General features: G+C 37.6%; 1 protein-coding gene across 17 annotated transcripts in view; it reads right to left on the bottom strand.

Annotated features, from left to right (window-relative positions):
* Positions 1 to 23113, bottom strand: part of LOC135300335 (uncharacterized) — a 230901-nt gene that overhangs the window by 90172 nt on the left and 117616 nt on the right. For 9 of the 17 annotated variants that reach the window (XR_010362216.1, XR_010362214.1, XR_010362219.1 and 6 more), the window contains exon 3: positions 16110 to 16170. Coding sequence is in view for 6 of the 17 variants with exons in the window: in XM_064419693.1 (XP_064275763.1) it covers positions 16110 to 16170 (61 nt within the window). In the remaining 11 variants the exon portion in view is untranslated. Of the gene's footprint in view, positions 1 to 10865; positions 11027 to 16109; positions 16171 to 21555; positions 22197 to 23113 lie in introns of those variants that run through there. The other 8 variants (XR_010362202.1, XR_010362203.1, XR_010362206.1 and 5 more) reach the window with 2 other exon arrangements.

Raw genomic sequence — 23113 nt, 5'->3', positions numbered from 1 at the left:
GGTATGCCTTAGTGCCCATTTCCTACTGACTTAGACAAATCCTACAGAATGGCTTTACAAATGTGTTCTGTGAGATAGGATTTTGTATTTTGCTGCAAGACAGAACCTGCTCTGTGGAAAGTGTGTTTTAGCTCATGTTGCTTGATGCTAAGTTTCCTCAAAATTGTATTTGAAGGAGGCTGGGAGCGGGTCAAAAGTGTTGCAAATGTGTAGGTTCTTCTTTTAGATACAATTAATTTCGCCTAGGGAAGAATAAGGGCAAAAATAAGTAAACCAATCTCATTCTACAGCAAGGTGACTTCCTTACTGTGTGACTGTTCTACCCAGATGTTAGTAAAACCTTTGACACTGCATCCCTCAACAATCTTCTAGAAAAGCTTCATGGCTTGGCCACATGCACTCTTAGCTGGATTAGAAACTGTCTGGGTGGCTGGACCCAGAAGATGGTGGTGAATGGAGCTACATCCAATTTGTGGCCAGTCACAAATTTTGTTCCCAGGACTCAGTTTTGGGGTCAGCCATGTTTAATATTTTTATCAATGGTCTGTATGAGAGGATTGAGGGCACCCTTGGTAAATTTGCAGATCACACTAAGCTGGGCAGGAATGTTCATCTGCTGGAGGGGAGGAAGGTCTTGCAGGGGGATCTGGATAGGCTGGATCAATGGGTCAAGGACAATTATACAATGTTCAAAAAGGCAAAGTGCCGGGTCCTGCCCTTGTGTCACAACAACTGCCTGCAGCACAACAGGCTGGGGTGGCTGGGAAGCTGGTCAGTAGAAAAGGACCTGCCAGTTCTGGTCAACAGCCAGCTGAACATGAGCCAGGAAGGTCACTTAGTGGCCAAAAAGGCCAATGGCATCCTGATCATAAAGTTTCCAATTCAAATGATTGTATGATTCTATTAAATGTTGAGTGGCCATTTTCTATTTAGTTCAATCGGTGGTTTATACCTCATGCAACAGTTGCCAGGGTGCCAAGAAATAGTTCTGAGTATGAACATGAAGTTCTTTGTGGTCTCTGGCACATGGATGGTAGGACCTGGCTTTTTGTGACCGATGAATCCACCTGTGGCTGCAATGACCATGTAAGACAAGGTGACCAGGGCTAGATTTATCACTAAAAAAAGGCTTAAAATGCTTTCTCCTCATATAAATTAAAATGCAATTATGTGTAGTCATAACAACAATCTGGAATGGAGTCACTGACTGCCAAAAGCCTTAGAAGTCCCTTGAGACTTGTAGCAGATGTCCACAGTGAACAGGAACAGTTTGTTATTGAGGTTGTCAGAATTTCTGGGCCATTGTTGAATCTGATCAGACCAGAAAGTGAAATGGAAATGTACAAAGGAACATTATCCTACTGTGTCTTCAAAGAGTATAAATCACAGAGTACTGTGCCCATCAGAGAAATCAGTGGTGATGGTTTTAATATTTCTGGGGTGTGTCACAGTGGGACAATAAGTAGAAGAGATGTCAGAGTACATGACCCTTCAAATAATCTGCTGAGTAACATAATCCCAACATTCCTCAGGTTTTACATCAAGTTCCCAGACCTATAAAATCATGTTGCTATGCTCTTAGCACAATGATACCAGTAAGATAGTTAATATGGCCCAAAAATCAGAACTGACCATCTTCCTCTGTCTTAAGGATATCTCTGCAAATCCTCAGCTCGTTTCTGTTCAGAAAAGGTGTAGAGGAACAGACACCATTCTATGCTGTCATTGAGTTTACCAGCGCCTTTCCATACTGTTCTTTACTCCCCAGAGTAGGGACCAGGAGTGATAAACAACTCAGATCAAATTAAACTGATCACCAGTTCTCCAGGTGACTCTGTGTGCATAAGTACCTGTTGTGTCACCTCTTGCGTCCCTGCTCAGTCAATGAGCAAGGCAAGTTGTGGTTATTGCTGACAGGAATTCTGCTCAGCAGTGACAAAAGACAGTGAGGGCTGTGCTTGACTCTCTCTGACCCTAGCTGGCCAGCTGTCTATGCAGAAAATACTCTAAATTTCCTAAAAAGGCTTCTCAACCATCATTGTTTGTATATGGGGACACTTAGGGAAGAGCCCCTCCCAGATTCTTCCCTGAAACAATTGGTCTCTGCACCATTCCCCCTCTGTGCTTTTCTCTAATTTCCATAATAGTCTAGTGGGATTAATAACCCTTGCTTCTACAGCCAAATAGAAAGGGAAGTAGCATTATACTATGTTTCCAAACAATACCAAATATTGCATTAAGACTGTAGAATATAGTGCAGTATTTTTAAGAACAACAGCTTTTTTTTTTTAATGAGATTTATTAAAGTGAAATCTGGAGTTTATTTGTTTGTTGTTTGTTGGTTTGTTGTTTTGGTTTTTTTCTACAAGGTACAGCAGCTGCCTAAAAGACATTTCACCATAAGGAACAGGCTGATTCACTGCATTTCTCCTGAGTACAGATTGTTGTCTTCTCCCACACAGTCTTCATAAATTAGGAAGAAAACTTGAAAAGCAATACAATATATGGTTTTGGTTGTCCCTGACTTACAGTAGTTGAACTAAACCTCAAATATCCAGTCTTCTTCTATGAAAAAAATGTTTAATAAGATATATAAGATGAATTTAAAATTTAACTCTGAAATGTCCCAAGGTAACTGAGGACACTTAGCATGATTTAAACAGGAGGTTCAGTGATTTCTGTACCAGAGATCCAACCTTCCTTTTGTAAGGTCTGGGGACACTGAGTAGCTCCATGTCTTGGGACATGTTCCTCAGCTCTTACATAAAAACACAAGGTGGGACTCTGTTACACTGCCATGTTACTACCAAGTTCAAATGCACTAAGCTCTAACCTGCTTTAACTCACTGCACCAAACTTCATTCAAACAGGAGTTTAAATGTCTGAAATGGAAAGCAAAGTCACCCATGAAACCATCCAGACTCCTGTGTGCAATCTATGAGAACAAGACCAGAAGGAGACTAAGACTTCATTCCAGTATAAGGGTTTGTTTTTCACTCCCCAACCTTTTCTTTTTTCATGCAATTTATATTTCGTCCAGAGAAACAATTAGTAAAACTTGCCTGAAATGAGGCTTGGTTCCATGTTTCAGATTACAAGTGAGATATCAGAAGCAATTAATTCAGAAAGTGGCAAGATCCCTTCAGGACGGTAGAGTCCTCTATTAGAATAATAAATAAATAAACCCAAAAGCTTTTTTGTTGTTTCTGGTTTTTTTTTTGGTTGGTTGGTTGGTTGGTTGGTTGGGGTTTTTTTTAACTATAAGCAACATGTGAAAGTTATCAGAAAGTTGTTGCCATAGAAAAAAGACCATCCTTCCCTGGTTAGCAAACTGCAATATATCACATTGTGATTACTCAACAATAATTTTGAATTATTTGTTGAGATTCTTAACATTGTAGAATATCTCTCTCCTACAAAAAAATAAAGATAGCTCAAAAAAGTTCATAGCAAATGCAACTCTATTAGTCACATACAGGAAGGTCGTCTGCACTTCAGTGATGTATAGCATTCAATTCTGGTAAGATTTTCCTATTAGGGAAACAGCTGAAATGTCATAAACTATTCCAATTGCAATGGCACACATGTCAGAGCAAGGAATACCATAGTCTTTTAAATATTTTTAAACTGTCATGGCAGCATGAGCTGAGAGTGGAACAGCAAAGATAAATTATCTACAGTTTAGCTCTGCTTCTTCCATGAGCTAGGGACATATGGGCAGTACAGTTTCCAGGCAATAAAGAAACAGAGATTTGAGATTACTGTGTTCAGTCCCAAGAGACAGAGAGGAACATGAATCAATATTTGCTAACTCTCCTCTCCTTTCCTTCCAGATTGTCAGTTCTTCCAGTACAGCTCCATGCTTTTTTATTAAATCTCTTCTTCATACTTGACCCACGGAAACTTTCCTCCTGTAACCTATGTAGGAGGATTGGCAGTGGGAGAAGTGTTGCAAAGACAGTCTTTTTGTTTGCAGTTTTAGTGCCAGGGAAGCAACTGAAAGGAAAATTATTTCAACGGTGAGTGTGTGCTTGTTGCTGTGTGAGAACAGTTCAGTGAGTTTGGGAGCTGGTGGAGAACACAGTATAGGCAATAACTGCAGGTCGCAGATAGTTGATTTCTGCTGAAATCAACTGTTGACCACACGCTTCCTGATGAAGTAATGCCTTAACACACACGTGCATTCCAAGTGGTGTTAAATATACTTTATCTCTTCCTCTTTCACAGAACAGCAGAATATCCCAGGTTGGATGGTCCTTGAAAGGTCATGTGGTCCAATCTTGCATGGGAAAGGGAACCGAGACAAGGTCTTGTAGCACCCTGTGTTTTGAAAACCTTCGACAATGAGTGCTCTACCACATCCATGGGGAGATTGTTCCAGTGATTAGTTGTTCTCACTGAAAAAAAAATTCTTTCTGATATGGACATGAAACTTGTCCCAGTGCAACTTGCAATGGCTGTTCCCTGTCTTCTCCATGTGTCTCCTCTTTGGCCCTTTAACTGCCATAGTATTGTGATGAAGTCCCCCTTAAGCCTTTTCTTCTCCCAGCAAAACAAATCCTTCGGTCTTTCCTCACAGTGCATATTCAGCCTTTTGACCAACTCTGTGACCCTCCTTGGGACTCTATCTAGTCTGTCCACATCTTTCTCAAATTGTAGGCACCACAGCTGCACTGTGCATTCCACAGCCCTTCAGCAAGTCTGGTTGTGCACCACGCAAATGCTGGCCCATACCGGACTCTTTCAACTTTTCATTCCAGCTTCAGGACTTCACACTTGTCTTTGTTAAATCTGGCACTGTTCTTGCCAGCTCACTCTTCCAACCTGCCCAGGACACTCTGCAAGATGGTTCTTCCTTCTGGTCCACCTTACCACGCAGTTTAGTGTCATCAGCAAACTAGGTAAGGGTGCTTTCAGCCTCATTGTCCAGAACACTTTGGAAGACATTGAACAGTGTGGGGCCCTGTATTGATCCCTGGGGAATCCCACTTGTGATAGGCTGGTCAAAACCTTTGATCAACACCTTATGTGTGCAGCCTGGGAGCAAATTTCGTACTCATTTCACAGACTACCAATCCAATTTGTATTTTGCCAGTTTGTCCAGGAGAAGGCATCAGGGAAATGTCAAATACTGAGGTCAAGTCTTTATTGTACCTCTGCCTTAGTCAGCATCCAAACCTTATGGCATCCCAGGAACAATGCAGCTCTTAACGTTTTTCACTTTCATCTTTCTGTTCTGCATGGAAAATCTGCAATTATAAAGACTGGTGTTTTCTCATCTACCTTTAGCTTAAAGCTAAAGCACTGAGTCTATTTTAGTGTCTTCTATTTATTAGCATAACTTTAAGTGAGTAGTGAATGTCTCAAACTTAAAGTGGAAAATCACCTTTGACCTGAAGGCAAGCATTTTCACCTCTGTTTCTTAGAGCTGTTGGGAGTAATAATTTCAAAAATAAGCTTCTTTGTTCTGTGATATATTCTGCCTGCAGAAATCTGTCTTGCTTTTCACTCTCATTTTTACTCTGAAGTTGATATTTTTTGCCTTAGGTGCACAATCAATGCCCAACCTTTCTAATAATAGAATAAATGAGGCTGGAAGGGATGTGTAGTGGGCATCTAGTCCAAACCCTGCTTGAAATAGGCCAGTTACACCAGGCTGGTAAAAGATTTATTGAGTTTTTAATATTTCCATGGTTGGAAATTCTCTGCCCTACTTCTTCAAATATTTTACCATGCTCACATGGTAAGAAAGATTTTCTTTGCTTGTGATTCATGGTCAAATATATGTAAGATTCAGCAGTTGAACACAGAATTCCGATTTTCACTTATATGTTAGTTTCCTTCTTTGCTTCACTGTTTGCTTGGAAAATATCTCAAAGGAAAAGTTCCTATAGCTGACTAGCATCCACTCCATTGAAGCAGCCATTTCAATTCATGTGTGGGCTTTTCCCAATCATATATAATGAGATGCTGCAACCGCCTTCAGAAGTATTTCTGTCTTGTGAAATAGCTACTAGCTACTTTTTGTCACGATGGAAAGAACTGGCTTTTTTAATATTCAAGAATCCATGCATTCACACAGATTCTAGCATCACAATGTAGTCTGTTGAAATTAGTCCAGAATAACCTGTTCAGATCATATATCTGTAACAGGAAAGGAATAATCTGAATGTATATATAGCTTTGCAGGGCAAAAAATAACAATTATTTTCATGGTTTATGCTGAGGATAAGTATCATCATGCAGACAGTCCACGCAGATCTTAGATTTCTTATTCTCTAGTCATCTTAGCACCTCGAACCCCAAGCTGTGTTCCAATATCATGAGTATTTTTCTTCCACTGGAAGTGAAATTTAACCTGAGATCACCATTGTAAACAAATTTTCAAAAGGAGAATGTGGTCTTTTTTTTTTTTCCCTGACATTGGGAAGCCACAGTCACTCAAGACACAATCTCATAAGCGAGGAAAGCTATTACTTTCCAGAGGCATGAGAGAGGAAGTTTTGCTTTACTTCAATTTGTGCCACGCTCCATCATGTCATGACACAGATGAGGCACTTCCTTGGCTCCACTTCTTCCTTTTCCCCCTCCTTCAAATCAGTCTATGATCTCTCTTAACCCTTTCTTAAGCCTCTTATAAAACCTTTATCAGATATTAAACAGGACTCTCTGGAACATGAAGTCAAAAATGTTTCTATCCCTTTTTTCTATCCTCTATGCACATGTACAGTACTTTCTACTTTGACATCTACTGCTTGGAAGGAAATGTTCCATTTTTTAAAATATGTCTGGTATATAATTTTGTATCCTAAAAATGAGATCTACTAGAGGAAGATAAACTTTAAAAATAGGTAGAGCTCTAAAACCTCCCCGTGTTCTGCATTTTTACTGCATTTGTTTTTTAGATAGAATGCTTTCCTGAATCGACTTCAGCAATTACAGATGGACAGTATTTAAAGTAAACTTGAATGCAGCCCTATAATTTTGAATATATTTTAACACTGAAATTTGAAATTGAAGAATTAGCTCATTTTCAACTTTATTTGTAGACTCTTCTATGGATCCCACCACCATATAAACTCTGATTACCTCTCAAAATCATAAATACACTTGAGGTTATGAAATGGTTACAAAGTTTATCAACTTTAAAACAGTTTTGTGGCTAAGATCTAAATCTGCATTTTTGTCACTTCCTCTATAACATATTTCTGGTAACAGATCAGAGTGCTTTTCCAGCCTGGCCAATGAAGAATCATTGCAAACTATGTATGTATACTGGTTTTCAGTAGTGCTGAATTTCTGCAGATTCCATTAGCTTCACCTGACAGTGAGGATAATATCTGCCTGATCATCGGATTTTAAGACTAGTCTCCCTCCAAACCTATGCAGATAACTGCAAGTTGGCTAATCAGTGAACAACCATCTCATACAAAGCCTGTGAGTCTCACCTGACTGTGTCTACATGACTGTAAAGGGGGCCTGCGGTGACCAGCTTGGTTGTTGTCATCTTCACTGGAGTGGTCTAAAGTTAGATGAGATTAATTTCATTTTCTGTCCAAATTTAGCACTGAACAAGGAGAATCTGCACCACACTTGGTTGCAGAGAGATGGTGAAAGAGCTAGAATATGACTTTCCTGATTTTTTTGTCCAATGAGAAGTAACATATTGTCCACAACTCCACCTCATTTATAATATGAAATCTTGAATTTGAATTCATCTCTAGTCCCTGATTGCTAACTTGTGTTAGCAACTTCTGTTAGCAACTTCTCTTTCAAATGCACATCATATCTGTATTGTCCTATGAGGCAAATAGCAGGTCTTTTCAAGGTCAAACTGATGAGACCCACAGCCATTAGTTATAAGAAACCAAAAATAAAGAAGGGCTGAATATAGCAAATGGGATTTATTTGGGTATCAACTATCACCTCAAAATAGCAGAAGGCATGGTTGCTGAGAGAAAGAGATACAAATATAGTTTAGAAACCTTATATAGTTTTATAAATAACTGGATAAACTTATATATAGACAGATATTAAAGAAGTTTGTCACTATAAGGACCTATCTGTGCTTCTCTCCATATAGAGAGGAACATTTGTGAAACAGCACACTAGTAGAGGGTAGTCATACAATTTTTAGTGTCCTGTATCTGAAGCACTTTTATTGCTCATTAGAGTCCTGTGTATTAGTGATTTAAGTGGCCTTTCCAAATGAGGCACACTAGCTCTCCAAATTTCCACTGTCACAATGTGGTCAAGGAGCACTTCCTACACAGTACTTGTAATCTGTGTGTGCATTGTGTCTATTTATCAGCACAATCTGATAGGTATTCCCATTTTGTAAACACCCTTGAAATTCTGTGGTTTCCAAAAATAAAATTTATTTTATCTTTCCAGGTCAATGTTTTAAATGTAGATTTCAGCTACAGAAGCTACACCAGGGACAACAACTTGGGTATAATGACAAGCCTATAAACTGCATGGTTGACATCAATAGCTTGTATTTATACAAGGGAGTAGCGTGCACCAAAATGAGCAAATTAAAAGATTATTTTAAAAAAAAAATTTAAGCAAAATATCTTCTTGTGTATTATTTGACATCCTACTTTTTCTGAATTTAAGTAAAACTTTCATGGTCTTATACAGTGTAACAATATAACATGACAACCTTCAAGGTCAGCCCTCAGAGAAATTTGCGTTAATAAAACTTTTTGAAACTCCAATATTTAAAACATACCCTATTTTGCTAGAAATGTATTCAAACTGCCTAACAACATTGCTAATGCCAGTGTTTTTTCACCATAGAGTTCCCTTATGGTAACCATAACTACTATTGTTGAATCTTTCAAACCATATTTGCAAACATAGACACCAATCATTCATGTTCATTTCTTTCATGATCTGTTTATCAGAGAAAGTTTTTGTGATTTTTGTTTACTCACTATTCTTGCATAATGGTTTCTGTCTGTACTGAATTAAGAATAAACATACAATCATATTTATAAGCGAATAAAAATATTTTGGCCATCTAAGATAAACTCATAAAAGTGTGTAATCCCACTAAAGTGTGTCAAAAAATTACATCCCTCAAATACCTTATTTGGGACACCGTTTATAAAACAACAAAAACAATAGGTTACAAGGTGAAGGACTGACTAAACAATGTAAATACAGACAGTGAAATGTGACCAAGTTTTTATTTCAAGGAGAAAATGCACAACCAGGAGGCCAAATAAAATATTCACTGAAAAGCAAACAATTAAGAAAATAATTTTTAAAAGCATCTCAGAAGCAGAGTGCTAAACAAGCCGATAAGCAAATGTGAATATTAACACCTCCCTATATACTGAATGTTCAAAATGTACTTTCTATTAGGAAGAATACGACCACACAATTACTCTTCATGAAATTTGTCATTTGACTGAAGGCTGAGACCAAGAAGGGTTGTACTGCTCCTAGAAATTTTATAAACTGTTTAAAATAATAAACAGAATGTGGAAAGAGAGGGAGTTAATGACTTGTTTAGATGTTTGTAAATGCATCTGCTTACAGCATAGACAACAAAAATAATATCTGACTTGACTTAGTGAAAATTGAAGGTCTATTTTCAGGAATAAATATTTAGCCACTATTGATGCTTCTGGCAAAAAATGTTTTCTTTTTTTGCTCTGACTCAGAGCACCTAACCACCTTGGAGCTCACTAGTACAGCTGGTATCTTAAAGGAAGTGAAACCAACACCAGCCTAAGGCCCTAAAAATTTTGTTCAATAGGGCTCCAAATGATTCTAGAAAGCAAATCTCAAATTAAAGCAAAACACATAAATGCAAGCCTTCCTGGTTTTGTCTAGCTGTGAAAACAAGGATGAAGAGAATATTTTGTAATTTTATATTAGTGGGGATATCACTGTGTATTTTCACAAGTCATTCAAAGCAGACATGAGCAACTGGAACAACACTTGTAACAGGTGAATTACATTTTCTTAAGATTAATTTTTCTAAACATAAGTGAAGTGGGAGTGGAATATAAGTAGAGTGTGGTTTCCCAAACCCCACAGGTAACACCAGAAATCATGATATCCTGGGTAATGTATCCATTGTAAATGCAATACTCTTAAACTGTGATTTCAGTTCTTTCTAGGCCCCTTAGAGAAACTCGACAGTATCTAAAGGTTGATATCACAAATTTCATTTCCTATTCTCATAAACTATTTAATCATATGGTGCTTTCCACTAAACATAGGAAAGGAAAAAAGGAAAAAGTCACTCTCCTGGCCCTATGACAACTGCAGCTGTGAATCTTTCCCTTTGCATTTATTTAAGAAATAGAAAAACCTGGAGAGAATATCCTGACATTTTTAAATGTTAAAATATACTTTCATTTCACTTCCAAAGAGATATGAAATATTTCCATGTGCAGCATATGTATTTTAAAAGTGAGGCCACAGTCTGAAAGTCAAAGGAATATTATTATGTGGGAAGACTTACAGAGAGTTTGTCTAACAAATCTCCATATCCAAAATGGTACTTGTCCCATTTTTACTTCTAGAAAAAGGACAGATTATAAAAATAACACATTACAACATGATAGCATTCACAGTATATGTTAAGAGGAAGTTCAAGAGGTATGTTAATTAGGTGGAAGATGAACTCTTGTAGTAATTAATATATTATTCTTTCTACAGTTTATTTATATACCATGGGATCATATTAAATATTTTATAAAAGCCAGTATATTTTTAGAGGATGACATAATTCTTTTCATTATACAGCAGTGAAAAAAATATTCAAATTTCTGTTGTGAATAACCACTGAGAAAGTTCAAACTCATGGCTGATCTAAGAGCATTGCTTTCATTATGACTACTTACGTTTTTTTGAGTCATCTGTTTTTGAAAAGGAGTGGAGAAATATCCTACATCTCATGTCTGGGAAACTATGCTTCTGAATAGATTGACTCAAAAAATTCCAAGGTCTCTAATTCAATCCAATGTTTCTTTTTCTGTGCCATGATTATTCTTTTCTCTTTACCCTGTGAAGAAAACATTGAAGTGGTTTTTCTAGGTCACTCTATGAAGGGTATGATGTCATTTATCTAAAGTTTACTCTTTTTTCTTGCAGGACAAGGATCTAAGCTTTGGAAGCATATAGGCATGTATGAGGGGAACCTGCCCACTTCTTGCACATAGTGATAATAGGGATAAAAGGCAATCACTTGTGTTAAATGATGTGGTTTGTGAAGATGTTATTTTCCATATTTAGCTGTTCTCCAGCAAGGTACGGCACAACCTTTTGGGATTTTTCACTCCTTTATTTTACTGATTACAATGCTGTTGCATTGCATGGAACAGGAACTACCCTGAATTAGAAATGTATCACCTGATGCAGGTACAGGTGACAGAGGAAATACTGGGTTCAACGAGACATTAAAAGCCAAAAAGCAAAGTAAATGACAGAGATTAGTGGTTCTGAGCCTCATACTGCTGCCATCCCAATGGTCTCAAGCTCTATAGCTTAAAATCAACTTCTTGTGTTTGAAACATATACACATTGCAGTATAAGGGTATAGGTGAGTGCTTTTTAGAATTACATTCTGAGCCAAGGAAAAGTAAATTCATTCTTTTAAAATGAAATACCATATGTTCAGGGCCAAGATATGTAGGCCACTCCAAAGATTTTATCCCTTTTCAAGGCGAGAATAGGAAATTGTAATGGATTTTTTGTTCAGATGAGAACTGATTTTATAACCTATCCCATTAAATGGCATTACATTCACCTGACCTGACTTTACATAACAGTGTTATCATAACACAACTGACTGAACACAGAACCTGCATTTTGCAGTAGTAGATGATATTTAGACCATCATTACTAACTGTTCTGTGCAGAATTTTCTTCCTGCTTCAGTGAAATGAAATAGAGTCTTCTTTGCTTTAAATCACTCTGAAATAGCCTGATTGCTTATTTGTATAGCTATACACCAAAATGACCCTTTAATTAAAATAATGTTGAGACTGTCACCTAAACAACACTGTTAAGATCCTACTGGGTTTTTAGTAAATAAGGTCTTTGAATTCATCTGTCAGTACCACCTAATAACTGCCTAATGAATTAGCCAGTTACAACAAGATAGGACAAATGTAGAGGTCTTGGATATATCATGTTCCTGCATATTTTGTTAAGACTGGTGACTAGAAAGGAGAGAGGGACCCAAATCAGCCAGTGAGATTTGCCCTGCTAAAGCCATGTCATCTTTCCATCACAAGATAAGTCAGTCTGTTTATGGTGGGTCTAAACTTGCCATTGCTAGTTGTGCTCTGGCCTAATGTGATTCATGAGAAGCCTGACTTCTTCCATCCTGCTGCTCTAACTGAATCTAACATGTTCTTTCATTTTAAGGTTTCATTTAGGGAGGAACAGATTTTACTACTTTTCTCAAAGAAGCTTTTGTCTAATTTTTTCAAAATTTTTTTTTCAGAAGTTTTTTTTTTAGATTTTGAATTGTTCAAAGCCCCCCAGACTCTGCTCCAACTGATGGCAGTGGCAGAATATCTTCTGATGCCCATGGGAGCTGCACTGGACCAGCCTTGTATCCTTTCCACATGCTTACAGTTTTTTAGGTTTCTCTGGCCAAGAATGTTGTATTACTCTGCACATTTTAGTTCTGTTAGTATAGAAAGTAAATATATGTGACTATTTAAAATTAGGAATAAAATGGATTTTTCCTACCTCACTTTTTTGAGGCAATGCCAAGGCTAATATTTCATTCTGAATGTCTAAACAGTTCTGTGCAGGATCCATACAGTGAGTTGGACAGTACAAGATGTTAATTTCTTATCACTGAAGCATAACATTATTAATATGTGCTGAACATGATGGCTGACAGAGAACACTGGCCACAGCCAGAGAGCATGAAAGTCCTTTCAGAGACAAAATGTTTTAGCAAATACCCTTACTAAGCATGAAAGAATACTGAAGTGAAATAGAGTCTGTATTGTGCTGTGAAGTCAGTGGGAAACTGACATTTTGCCACAAAGAAGACTAGATCTACCATTTTTCTCACATTATATGCCTAAATACATATCAGTTGGAAGGTTTCCTTAATCTATATGTTAATATCAATTGCCAATAGCCACTTTGATAGTCACAGCTTTTGTTTCTCATCATTGGTTTTGGATTAACATCCACTGACTTGGAAATATCCACCTAAAATCTTGGAAAGAACAAGTCAGACCAAGAGATTGCATTCATTTGCTACTTCTCCCCTTGTTTAAAAAGTCCTACAAGACAACATATTAAAATAACAAAACAAAACAAACAAAAACACCAAAATAAAACCAAAAAAAGAACCAAAACAAAAAGCAAGCAAGCAAGCAAACAAACAAACAAACAAACAAACAAAAAAAACAAACCCAAAAAAACAAACCTAAAACCAAGAGAAGAACATTGTAAAAGCCAGTAGGTCATTTGACACTATATGCTATCATTTCTTCCTTTTCTGGCCAAGCATAAATAATCTTGTGAATCTGGAGTTTAGACAGCCCAAGTTGTCTAACAAAAGTACAGTTACTCATGAATAATTTGGATTTCAATGTGTATGTGAAGAAAATGGCTCAACACAAAGCTTTTTGTATTAAAGCCATCTGTGACTCAACATCATCACACATGATACGGGGTCATTGTGTGAAAGCAGTAGTGCATGAACAGCTATGGAAATGGTGTATGAAAAGCCACTTAATGCCATACACTGTTCCTGGAAATGGTAATGATGTGGGGTTTGAGGAACAGCGATGCACTTACAAATCCTGCTGGTTTTAAAATTAGCTGTCTTTTCCATGCTCAGTATAGTTGTATGTGAAATTTTGATGCATGGAAATGACGTTATTAGCACGAGTTTTTTACTTGGGTATGTGAGTCATGCAGCTTTTCCAAAAGAGAGCAATGAAATACTGATAACACACTAATATGTATTCTGTATGTATGATATGTATTGCAGAAAAACATTTCTTTGAGGTATGGTAGAGTGCCCTTAAGAATTATGTTGTATAATTTTTTCTTACTTGTGTCTGCCCATCAGATTTTTTAAATGAATATTGGAGTCCATTATAGTCACATATAAAATTAATAAATTTCAAAAGCTCCACATTTTATCCTGAAAATTCCCAAGCATTGCAAAGTGAAGATATACACATATTTGAAACCTAAAATAGATTTTATGCACAAAAAGAGTCATTTACATATAAATAAATATTGTCTTCTTCTCCCATAGCCTTTTACACATGAATTTTAAGAACTTTGCAAGTCTGAATAAATATATTCATGAAAGTTTGACTGCAGATTATATAAAGATTCCTCCATTTTGACATAAATCAAATTAATCCTCTTTGAATCTTCACTGAAGTGATGATGCTAGGCTAAATAAATCTCTTTGAATTCTCATTAACTGTTAGTACAGCTGATTCTTTGACTGGTTCATTAGCATGCTTGGTGGCATATGCTCAAAAAGAAGAAGAAGAAAAAAGAACCCTACAATTTAATGCAAAATAGAACAAAGCTGTAGATTTCAGTCTTTGTCTTGTACACACTGTAAGGTACATGGAGCAATGATCTAACTTAAGCATTGCATGAGATTCTTCTGAATTGCCATTCAAATCTTTTCCTAACTTTGACAAAGTATAAATTAATTACACAGCTGCATATAGATTTTCATCTGTCAAACTCATCTAAGACTATGGAGACAAAAAGTGGTGATATATCCACAGTATAACACTGACAAATAGATATCAGTAACTAAATTTTCTATTTTGCAATAGAAGAGCATAATTCAGCTTTAATGATTTTAGAAACAAAAAGAAAAGTCACGTCTTTATCCCATGAACATCTAAGTGAGATAATTTTACATTGCAACTCTCAAGACTGGGAAATTCTCATCCAACTCCCTGTCAGTCATACAGATATGCACAAACTACTATCTACTAAAGAAAACACATAAAATGCATAAAATGCTACTATGTGCAATAATCAATTATCCACTAAGAAGCTATATAATTTATATGAATTGTCATGGTACTTGGCAGAACTCAAGTTCTCAGAAGAACTCAGAGAAAGGAATGCGCAAGATCACAATGAAAATAGAGCAATCAGCAGTCATTTTCCACATTACATGTCAGCAGCAGCAGCAGCAGAACTGCACAAAGGTTTCTGCATTCTGTTTCCATGATCTAATATTGCACCACAGAATGAGTTCAGTTCCTTGGCTTGTGGCAAAGGTGGGTGGGATTTCCAAGAGGTCTCTATTTACATAAAGTCCCTGCACAGCCGGACCCAGCATCTGTGATTGAATGTGATGGGGTGCACCACACCAGGCATAGCCACAGGCATCAAACTGCCTGAATAGTCTTTTAGGAGAACAGGATACTGCATTATTTAATCTATCATTAATAAGTTCCACTTTAAGCATAATGCTTGCTGTCATGTTTCTTGACTTGCATAAGCTAATCCAAGTTGCTTCTTTTTGTTATATAAGAAGTACTGTACTTCAATGCAATTCCAAAGACTGCTTCAGGATGTCTCTCACAGATTCCCATTATTTATGTATTGTCACAGAAAACCACTTCAAAGGCATGTTTAGATGTAGAAAAGACCTAAGATTTATCAGGTCCTCCCAGCTCAAATAGAGGAAAACTATTCTTTGTTGGGAGTTCTTCATTGTAAAGGCAAATCCCTAAAATCCACATGGCAAATAACCTTGTGTTATTCCTACTAATAGTGCCTTGGAGAACAGCTGTGGCTTTATGTTATTTACATTTTGTGATAATCAAAGTTCTTCTTGTTCTCCCTGTTCCTAGAGCGATGCCCAGAGTGATTTCTGCCAGAGTTGGAGTTCAGCTCCCTTTCCTTGTGGGTGCCCACGTTCTTGCCTGGCTCCCTCTGTCCATTCAGATCAGCGCCCATACTTCAAATACTTTTCATGCAAACTACAATGCTAACTGAGATGAAAAGCTCAGGATAATGGAATAAAAGCTTTATTTCGCAGACTTTTCCAATCTAAACACACTCTGAAAGTTACGCATTGAGAAGCTGACTTTCTTTTCCACTTTCCTTCTTATCCTTACCTCAGGAAGAAGTGAAGAACAGCAGCCACGCTGAAGAGAAGTGAGAGCAGTGTACCAAGCTCTGTGGAAACAGAAAGGAAGCAGTAGATCATTTCAACGAGAGCAGTATGTCTTGGCGCTGTTCCTTGACACCACCCCCGCCATCCCAGCCTCCTCTGCCCCTCCCACACTCACACATCTAAAAAGCAGATGGAAAATATTCTGCCAGGAGACATTGAAATACAGTGTTAGAAAGTTACTCTCTTAAGGCTGGAGAAAGTGATGGAGAACTCTGGCAAGCAAATTAAATTATTCATAGTCAGTGGCATTTTGGAAGGAAAAGCGGGAAGGGAATAGGAGACTGAAGGATGTTATAGGGATTGTACAAGAACCATCTGGGATATTGGAAAAAGATGCACTTCATCTTGCTACACTTCAGAGAGACACCAGTGAGGCTAATTCTGTGTTCAGGAGACATTACCAGTCTTCCCAGTTTGTTTTTAGAGCATACTCTAGTGCTACCATGATATTATGGATATGAGTCCATGCTACCAAATCTCTTTCTTCAAACTTTAATGGCACTAAGCAATAACACTCAGATCCTGAAGTTACTGTAATCTCCACATCTACTGCGTCACTTGGTACACATACTAGTGTCATCTGGATTTTAAAGGTGTGACATGGAGAAGAGATGATAATTGGAGTCATTCTCAGTGTTTCAATTATTAAACTTTTCTTTAAATTTTATTTCCCAATTACATGTTCTCTTATGTCTCTGAAAAACTGCAGAACATGTTCTCACAAGAACTAAGGTACTTTACACTCAAATTAAACAGGTGCCTTTTTTCTTGTATGGCATATTACAGAGTAAGAACAATTAGAAAGTAACCCAGTTCAACCCCTGAACTCTTGCATGGAGATAGAAGGACGGAGAGGAAAAAGGAACCATGTGTGAGTGCAGACACTGCAATCAGTGTTTTTATGAACATGTTAGGATGACGTGATGAACACAGGAGGTCAACTTGGAGAAGATAATTTTTTCTTTTTGTTTCTTCTTCTGAGTTTATGGTGTTGACAAACATCTAATTAATTTTCCTTTCATAGGTCTATCCTACCATGCCTTTGTACCAAAGGTAATAGAAACCAGATGGAATTGCCCACTATGAATATATAGATGTACATAGTACATACATGTATACACACAGACACATTAATTTAACCCCAGTAACAATAATCTTATCAAGTTCCAGAGCTTCATCAAGATAATCTTGTATTTAGATTTGAATGTATATATCAAACTCTTCAGAAATGTTGGCAAACACTTTGTCCTCTCTGTTCCCCAAAACAGTACAGTACAGTCTGCTACAGGTTCTGCACTGTTCCAACCCAAGGAAATGAAGAAGCTGACATATATTGCAGAAATACTCCAAGCATTGTAATTTTCCTATCCTCACAAACTTATATTGCTAGAAACCAGCTTTTTTTGTCAGAATTTGCAAATAAACCGGAACCTGCCACAGCAATCTAATAACCTGAAGGAATTCTTACACAATCAATCCTTTTGACTTTTATTGTAGCAATCAGTGAAGTGCTTCAGTATCCTGTGGCATATTAGTCTAATGTTGTTTTCAGCATGCAGATTATTTAGACCAGAGATCATGATTTTGGTTATAAATCACGTAATAAATTTGGGATACAACTGGAAAAATATAATGAAAAAAACATTAAATAATATGAACCACCAGGAAGAATCAGTTAGGGAAAAGATAAATGGTTGTCAGTAGGAATATTAGGCATGTGTGCCCATGTGTAGATAAACACCAAGCAGATTGCTTGTTTAAACATTCTTTATTTTTCTTGAGTTTTTGCCTGACAGGGACTGCATTTCTCTCAAGAGGGATTGCAATGAATGCATTTGGTATAGCTATGTTAGCTGCTTGGAGTAGTTCTTCCACAGGAAAACCATTCCAATTATCATTCCAAAATGATGTTCCTTTAAAACAAATACAAATAGTATTTTCATTGTGAATTTAAACAAATCTTTGCAGAAAGAAATCTGAGCAGAATCTCTTAATAAAAAAAAAGAAAAAAAAACCTAGTTATTTTGCAATAATAATGATTTCTTTATATAAAAATTCCCTTTTATTAATCCCAAAACTGTAGTTTCTTGGGGTGGAAAAAAACAAACAAAAATATTTAACACTGAAAAACCACAAAGGACTGCAAGGATTTCAAGAAAGAGTAATTTTATGAAGTGAATACATTTAGAAAGTAATATTGGGACCTAAGTTTCTCAATAATCTTTTTGGATGAATACCTGGGGAACTAAAATTAGCCATCGCTTAATTTAGTACCAAAATACAAAATGCACGCCTGTCCACTCTACTAAAACAGCTTTAGCACTCACAAATATAAAAAGAAATGTGTAGCATGCAAACCCCTTTTAGAGATGGAATTAAAGATAATATTGTTTGACTGGCAGAATATATTCATAAACCCTATTAATTCTTAATCTGTGTGCACATCTAGTCTCCTTAACCCGGCATTCCATGCAGACTGCCCATGGTGTCTGTGCCAGGGCCATTCACCTGCCATTCATTCATGCAGACAGAACATTGCAGAGTCAATCTTTCAACAAGTTAATTTTATTTTCTTGTCCCCAAAATGTAATTTTCAGCTAAATAACACAAGTTGCTTACTATGTTTGCAGTAGCATTATGTTGCATGGGGCAAATAGAAACTCTGGGGTAGATTGCCTAGCTGTAATTCTTCATGGAAGTTTAAAATGTCATTTAAAAGGGCAAAGTTTGGTGTTTGCTTCCTGCTTGCCAAATTTAGCTCTTTGCCAAGTTTTCTCCAGGTGGAATAAGAAGAGAATATTCTGCCAATTTGTTTCAGGGAGATAGGCCTCTGAGGATGACCCCTGGCCAAGACAATTCAAGACCTTGGTAAGGGTTGAAGGAAAAAGCTTTCTTGGAGAAAAAAAAAGACAGGATATCCACAGCAGGTGTTTGCATTAGATGCTGAGAGAGTGTCTCTGTGTGAACATCTCTTCTCCTGTCACTCCAAGTGGTCTCACAGGCACAAAGCATGGGAACAGTGTTGGAGTTGGTTTTGTGTCCTGCGTGCAGCGTAGCCATCAGAGCAGTACTATGCTTGATTGCACTGCCAAGAGAACAACCCCAGAGCCAATCTGACAACCTTCATCTCGATGATACCAAGTGTGCTAGAAGGTCAAAAGAGTGAGAACTTTGGGCTCATCTGGCTGCCACTCTGCCTGGTAGGAGTGGAGGTTGAGAGAGAAGATTTTCCTCTCATTCAAACGTTGAAAGAACTGGAAGGTGAGAAATAGTTGAGACCACAGCAGGGCGTGATTCTGGATGCTGAAACATGTTGCTGCTGCCTCTTATGGTAAAAATTTTGTTTGGGCATTTGAATGTTGTTGAGGCTTATTGCCTGCAGCAGGATTTGGGCTTTTCCAGGCTGGACACACAGGGTGAAAGTTGTAGGGATTTTTGTCATTAAAATGACTGAGGCTCAGCAGCTTCCTGATAAGGAAATAGAAATCTTCTGTTTCTGGAGTCAGAGGAAAGTAATAATATGGAGACAATGCTGAAGAAGGCAAGGAACCTAAATCCCAGAACATGTTTGCAAGAATGGATTTCAAACTATCACTGTCACATGTAGTTCTGATATTCGTGTGGCACAAAACTCAGCTTTCCCAAGTTAATGCATATATATGTGTAGAGAGAGAGTTTTAAGTAGTTTATTTGCTAAAAATATAGACAAACCTTTAAATATTTCCTACTAAATGTGATTTTAAAAACCCATGGAGTTTAGTTAGGCAATCCTGAATAAGCTCAGTGCTTAAAATTATCTATGGATAAAACAAATCACAAAATAATCAAGGTTGGAGAGGACCTCTGGAGTACTCTAGTTCAAGATCTTACTCAAAGCAGGATCCGTTCTGAGATCACAACAGATTGTTGAGGCCTTCCTTCAGCTGGATCTTGAAACCTTCAGTGTGAGTGAGGAGCTTCTCTCAGACACTGTCCACCTGGAGAAAAAGCTTCTCCCTGTACCCAGCCTGAAACTCTTCTGTTTCAATTTATGCCTCTTCCCCTGCCTTGCAAGTCTGTGATGGGCCCAGCTCCACCTTCTTGATTACCTGCTTATAGATATACAAGGGAAACATTCTTCTCCAGGTTAATCAAACCCAAGTCCTTCAGCCTCCCTGCTGTATTTTTTTTCCAGTAAGCAAATATTTCCGAGAGTTCTGTGCCCTAATAAACAGCATCAGAATTGACAAGTGTGCTCAGAAATCATTAAAGGGAACCGACTAAGGAAACTTCAGATGAGCAGAGTGGGACAAATCCTTTTTGAAATCTAGCTTGCAGATAAAAAGAGGGAATAAAAAGGACCTTCTCTGGCTAACATTGCAAGACTATTCAAAAGAGATGAATCAGATCAGATCTGAAGCTTCTAAAAATTCTGGGCAGTGCTTAAGAAGCACCATGAAGAGAGAAATAAAGCAAAACAGCATGTCAAAACAGAGCTATGGGAATATAATCTGCTCGACCCTGAAGCAGTCATTTTGATAAAAGCCCAACTAAAAACGTTTTCATGGAAGCTAACTTTAGCGTAGTGAGGATAATCACCTCTGCAGTCACCAGAGAGAAACAGGATCACATAATGGTCCTGCATGCCTCACTGCTCCTGCCCAGGCTATAGAGGCAGTCTGGTGACATAAGCCTGAGCAGGATAAGTCAGCCTTCATGAATGCCCTACAAAAAGTCTGTCTGCAGAGTTATGATGTTAGGTAAGTTTCATCCACTGACAGCAGATTTTCCTGGCAGCCCAGTGGGCTGAAAATCATTGGCAGCAGAAGATTTTGCTTTAGCAGAGCTACTTCCTTTCACAAGTGCTGAGTTTGGGTGCCTGTGACTACCCCATTTCTTTTCCCCATCTCAAACATGTGTGAAGTGGATTGCGGGTAGGAGAAGCTGTGTTGCAGGTATCTCCTCCCACATGCAGCTATTTGGAGCAGATCGTGGAGAGAGTATAGGCTACATTTTGAGATGGGCAAGAAAGCAAATGAAAAGCAGATTGCCCAGACCTGTTATATCACACACCAGGCAAATGAGGCAGTGTCCAGGTATCATCTGAAAAATCCCCGGCTCCTTGTCAGATGTGCTCTTTTTTTGTGGTAGTGCAGCTTCATATACAAGCTCTGACAGTACAGGCAAAGCAACTTGATGTCAAATAAAAACTAAATGGACTCGCAGCAGCACCAGCAGCAGGTCTTTCATCAGTGTCAGCGTACAAACAGTACTTTAATGAGTTCAGACATGCCTTAGCTTTTCTACAGCAGTATTGACTGAACTTCTCTTTTAATCAAATGATGCAATATACAGAGAGAATTAGTTTCATGTAAAGCCTTGAATAAACACCAAAGAAATCCTCCTACCTTAGCCCGCACAATCATTCTGATAAACTGGCTGTTCTTTTCTTATTAAACAGATGAAGCGTTCAAACAGTTCACAGTCATTCTTCCTTTAGTGGCAAAGGATTTAATGTGCCACTGTTACTTCAATGATGATAATACAGTAGAGTTAGCCTTCTTTACTGGGTTTGATATTCAGTTGCTTTCTCCTGGCTGTCTTTGGAAGACCTGAGTGCACTTCCAGGAAGTGGGCAGGTGCATATAGTTAAGTAGATATATACAGTGAAAGAGATTAGTCAAAGAATTTCAATTTTTTTTTGAGCGGAAAGGAATCTTATCCATGACAAATGCAAATACACACGTATACATCTGAGTGTGGTTTGTGCATCATAGATTTAATTCAGTCACGCCTCCTGTTCTTGAAATAGTTTCTTTCCTGATGGGTCACTTACAACTGTTTATATGCCTAAAACACTCTTTTGCAAGTTGCTTGGGGTTTTTTAAGTGCAGCTTGGGGCATATTTGGATATTTTTTTACGGCATTGAAACAGCATCCTTCAGCTGAATCAGTCCATTGCTGTGGAGGTCTTTGCCGGTTCACTTATACACTTGTACCCTGCGCTCTTCCTGAGTTGCTTAGTTGTGTGACGTCAACTCCCTGGAGGCTAACAATGTCATTATCATTACCAGACAAAGACAGTTAGGTAATTTTGTCTGATGGGAGTGCAGATATTGACCTGAACTAATGTATTCTTATTTCCCAGAGAGAGATGCTTATTGTAGCAGTGTGACATAGTAGGGTTTGCTAATATTAATCTAAAGGCTGTGTTCTTTTTTAGCAGAGAAAAGCTTTTACATTCACATTCAATTTCATCACTTGACATATCTCTAGTCTACTTGCTAGACTTGAGATTCTTTGGCTGTTTAAAGACAAGTACAAGGTCTTTGTATGCGCCTGTGAAATATTTTTGGCAACTTCTAATTTGCACATCTCTTGACCCTGCAGAGAAAATTGCCAAGCCTATTCAAAAGTCTTGCTTTCTTCAGGACAGCCTAAGAAAAAATACCTTTAGGGAAAGGAGACTTGTAACAGTGATCACATCTGATGTATCTTGTGGCAACACACTAGACATATCTTACTCTGTTTTTCATTGTTGACTGCTGGCAATGCACTTGGAATAAAAAGTCTTTGCCTTAAAGGGATTGTTATTTGCACATTTTATTGCAATTTCCTTGAAAAGCAGATATATGCTGTGCTTATAATAAGCATTACATAAACAGATTGTAGAAACAGGCACATTTAATAGTCCTTCTGGGGTGTTTTGTGATTATTATAACAAATACATATATATGCCAGAAGAACAACTCCTCCTTATGAATGTATGATGAAATTGCTGTCAGTAGAAAACTGGTTAATAAATACTAAAGTGTAACCATTTAGTGATACAGTCACGGATTTTGTGCAATATCCTAAAATATAAACTTTGGTATATAAATACAAATTACTACTTGCACATTGCAATGATTCTGATTTGTGTTGAAGTCCAAACCATATAACTCCAGGTGTTAAGAAAGAAAAACT

This window comes from Passer domesticus, chromosome 5, assembly GCF_036417665.1.
Source record: "Passer domesticus isolate bPasDom1 chromosome 5, bPasDom1.hap1, whole genome shotgun sequence".
Taxonomy (NCBI): Eukaryota; Metazoa; Chordata; class Aves; order Passeriformes; family Passeridae; genus Passer; species Passer domesticus.
The sequence above is the reverse complement of the archived record's forward strand: the minus strand, read 5'-3'. Positions and strand labels throughout refer to the sequence as shown.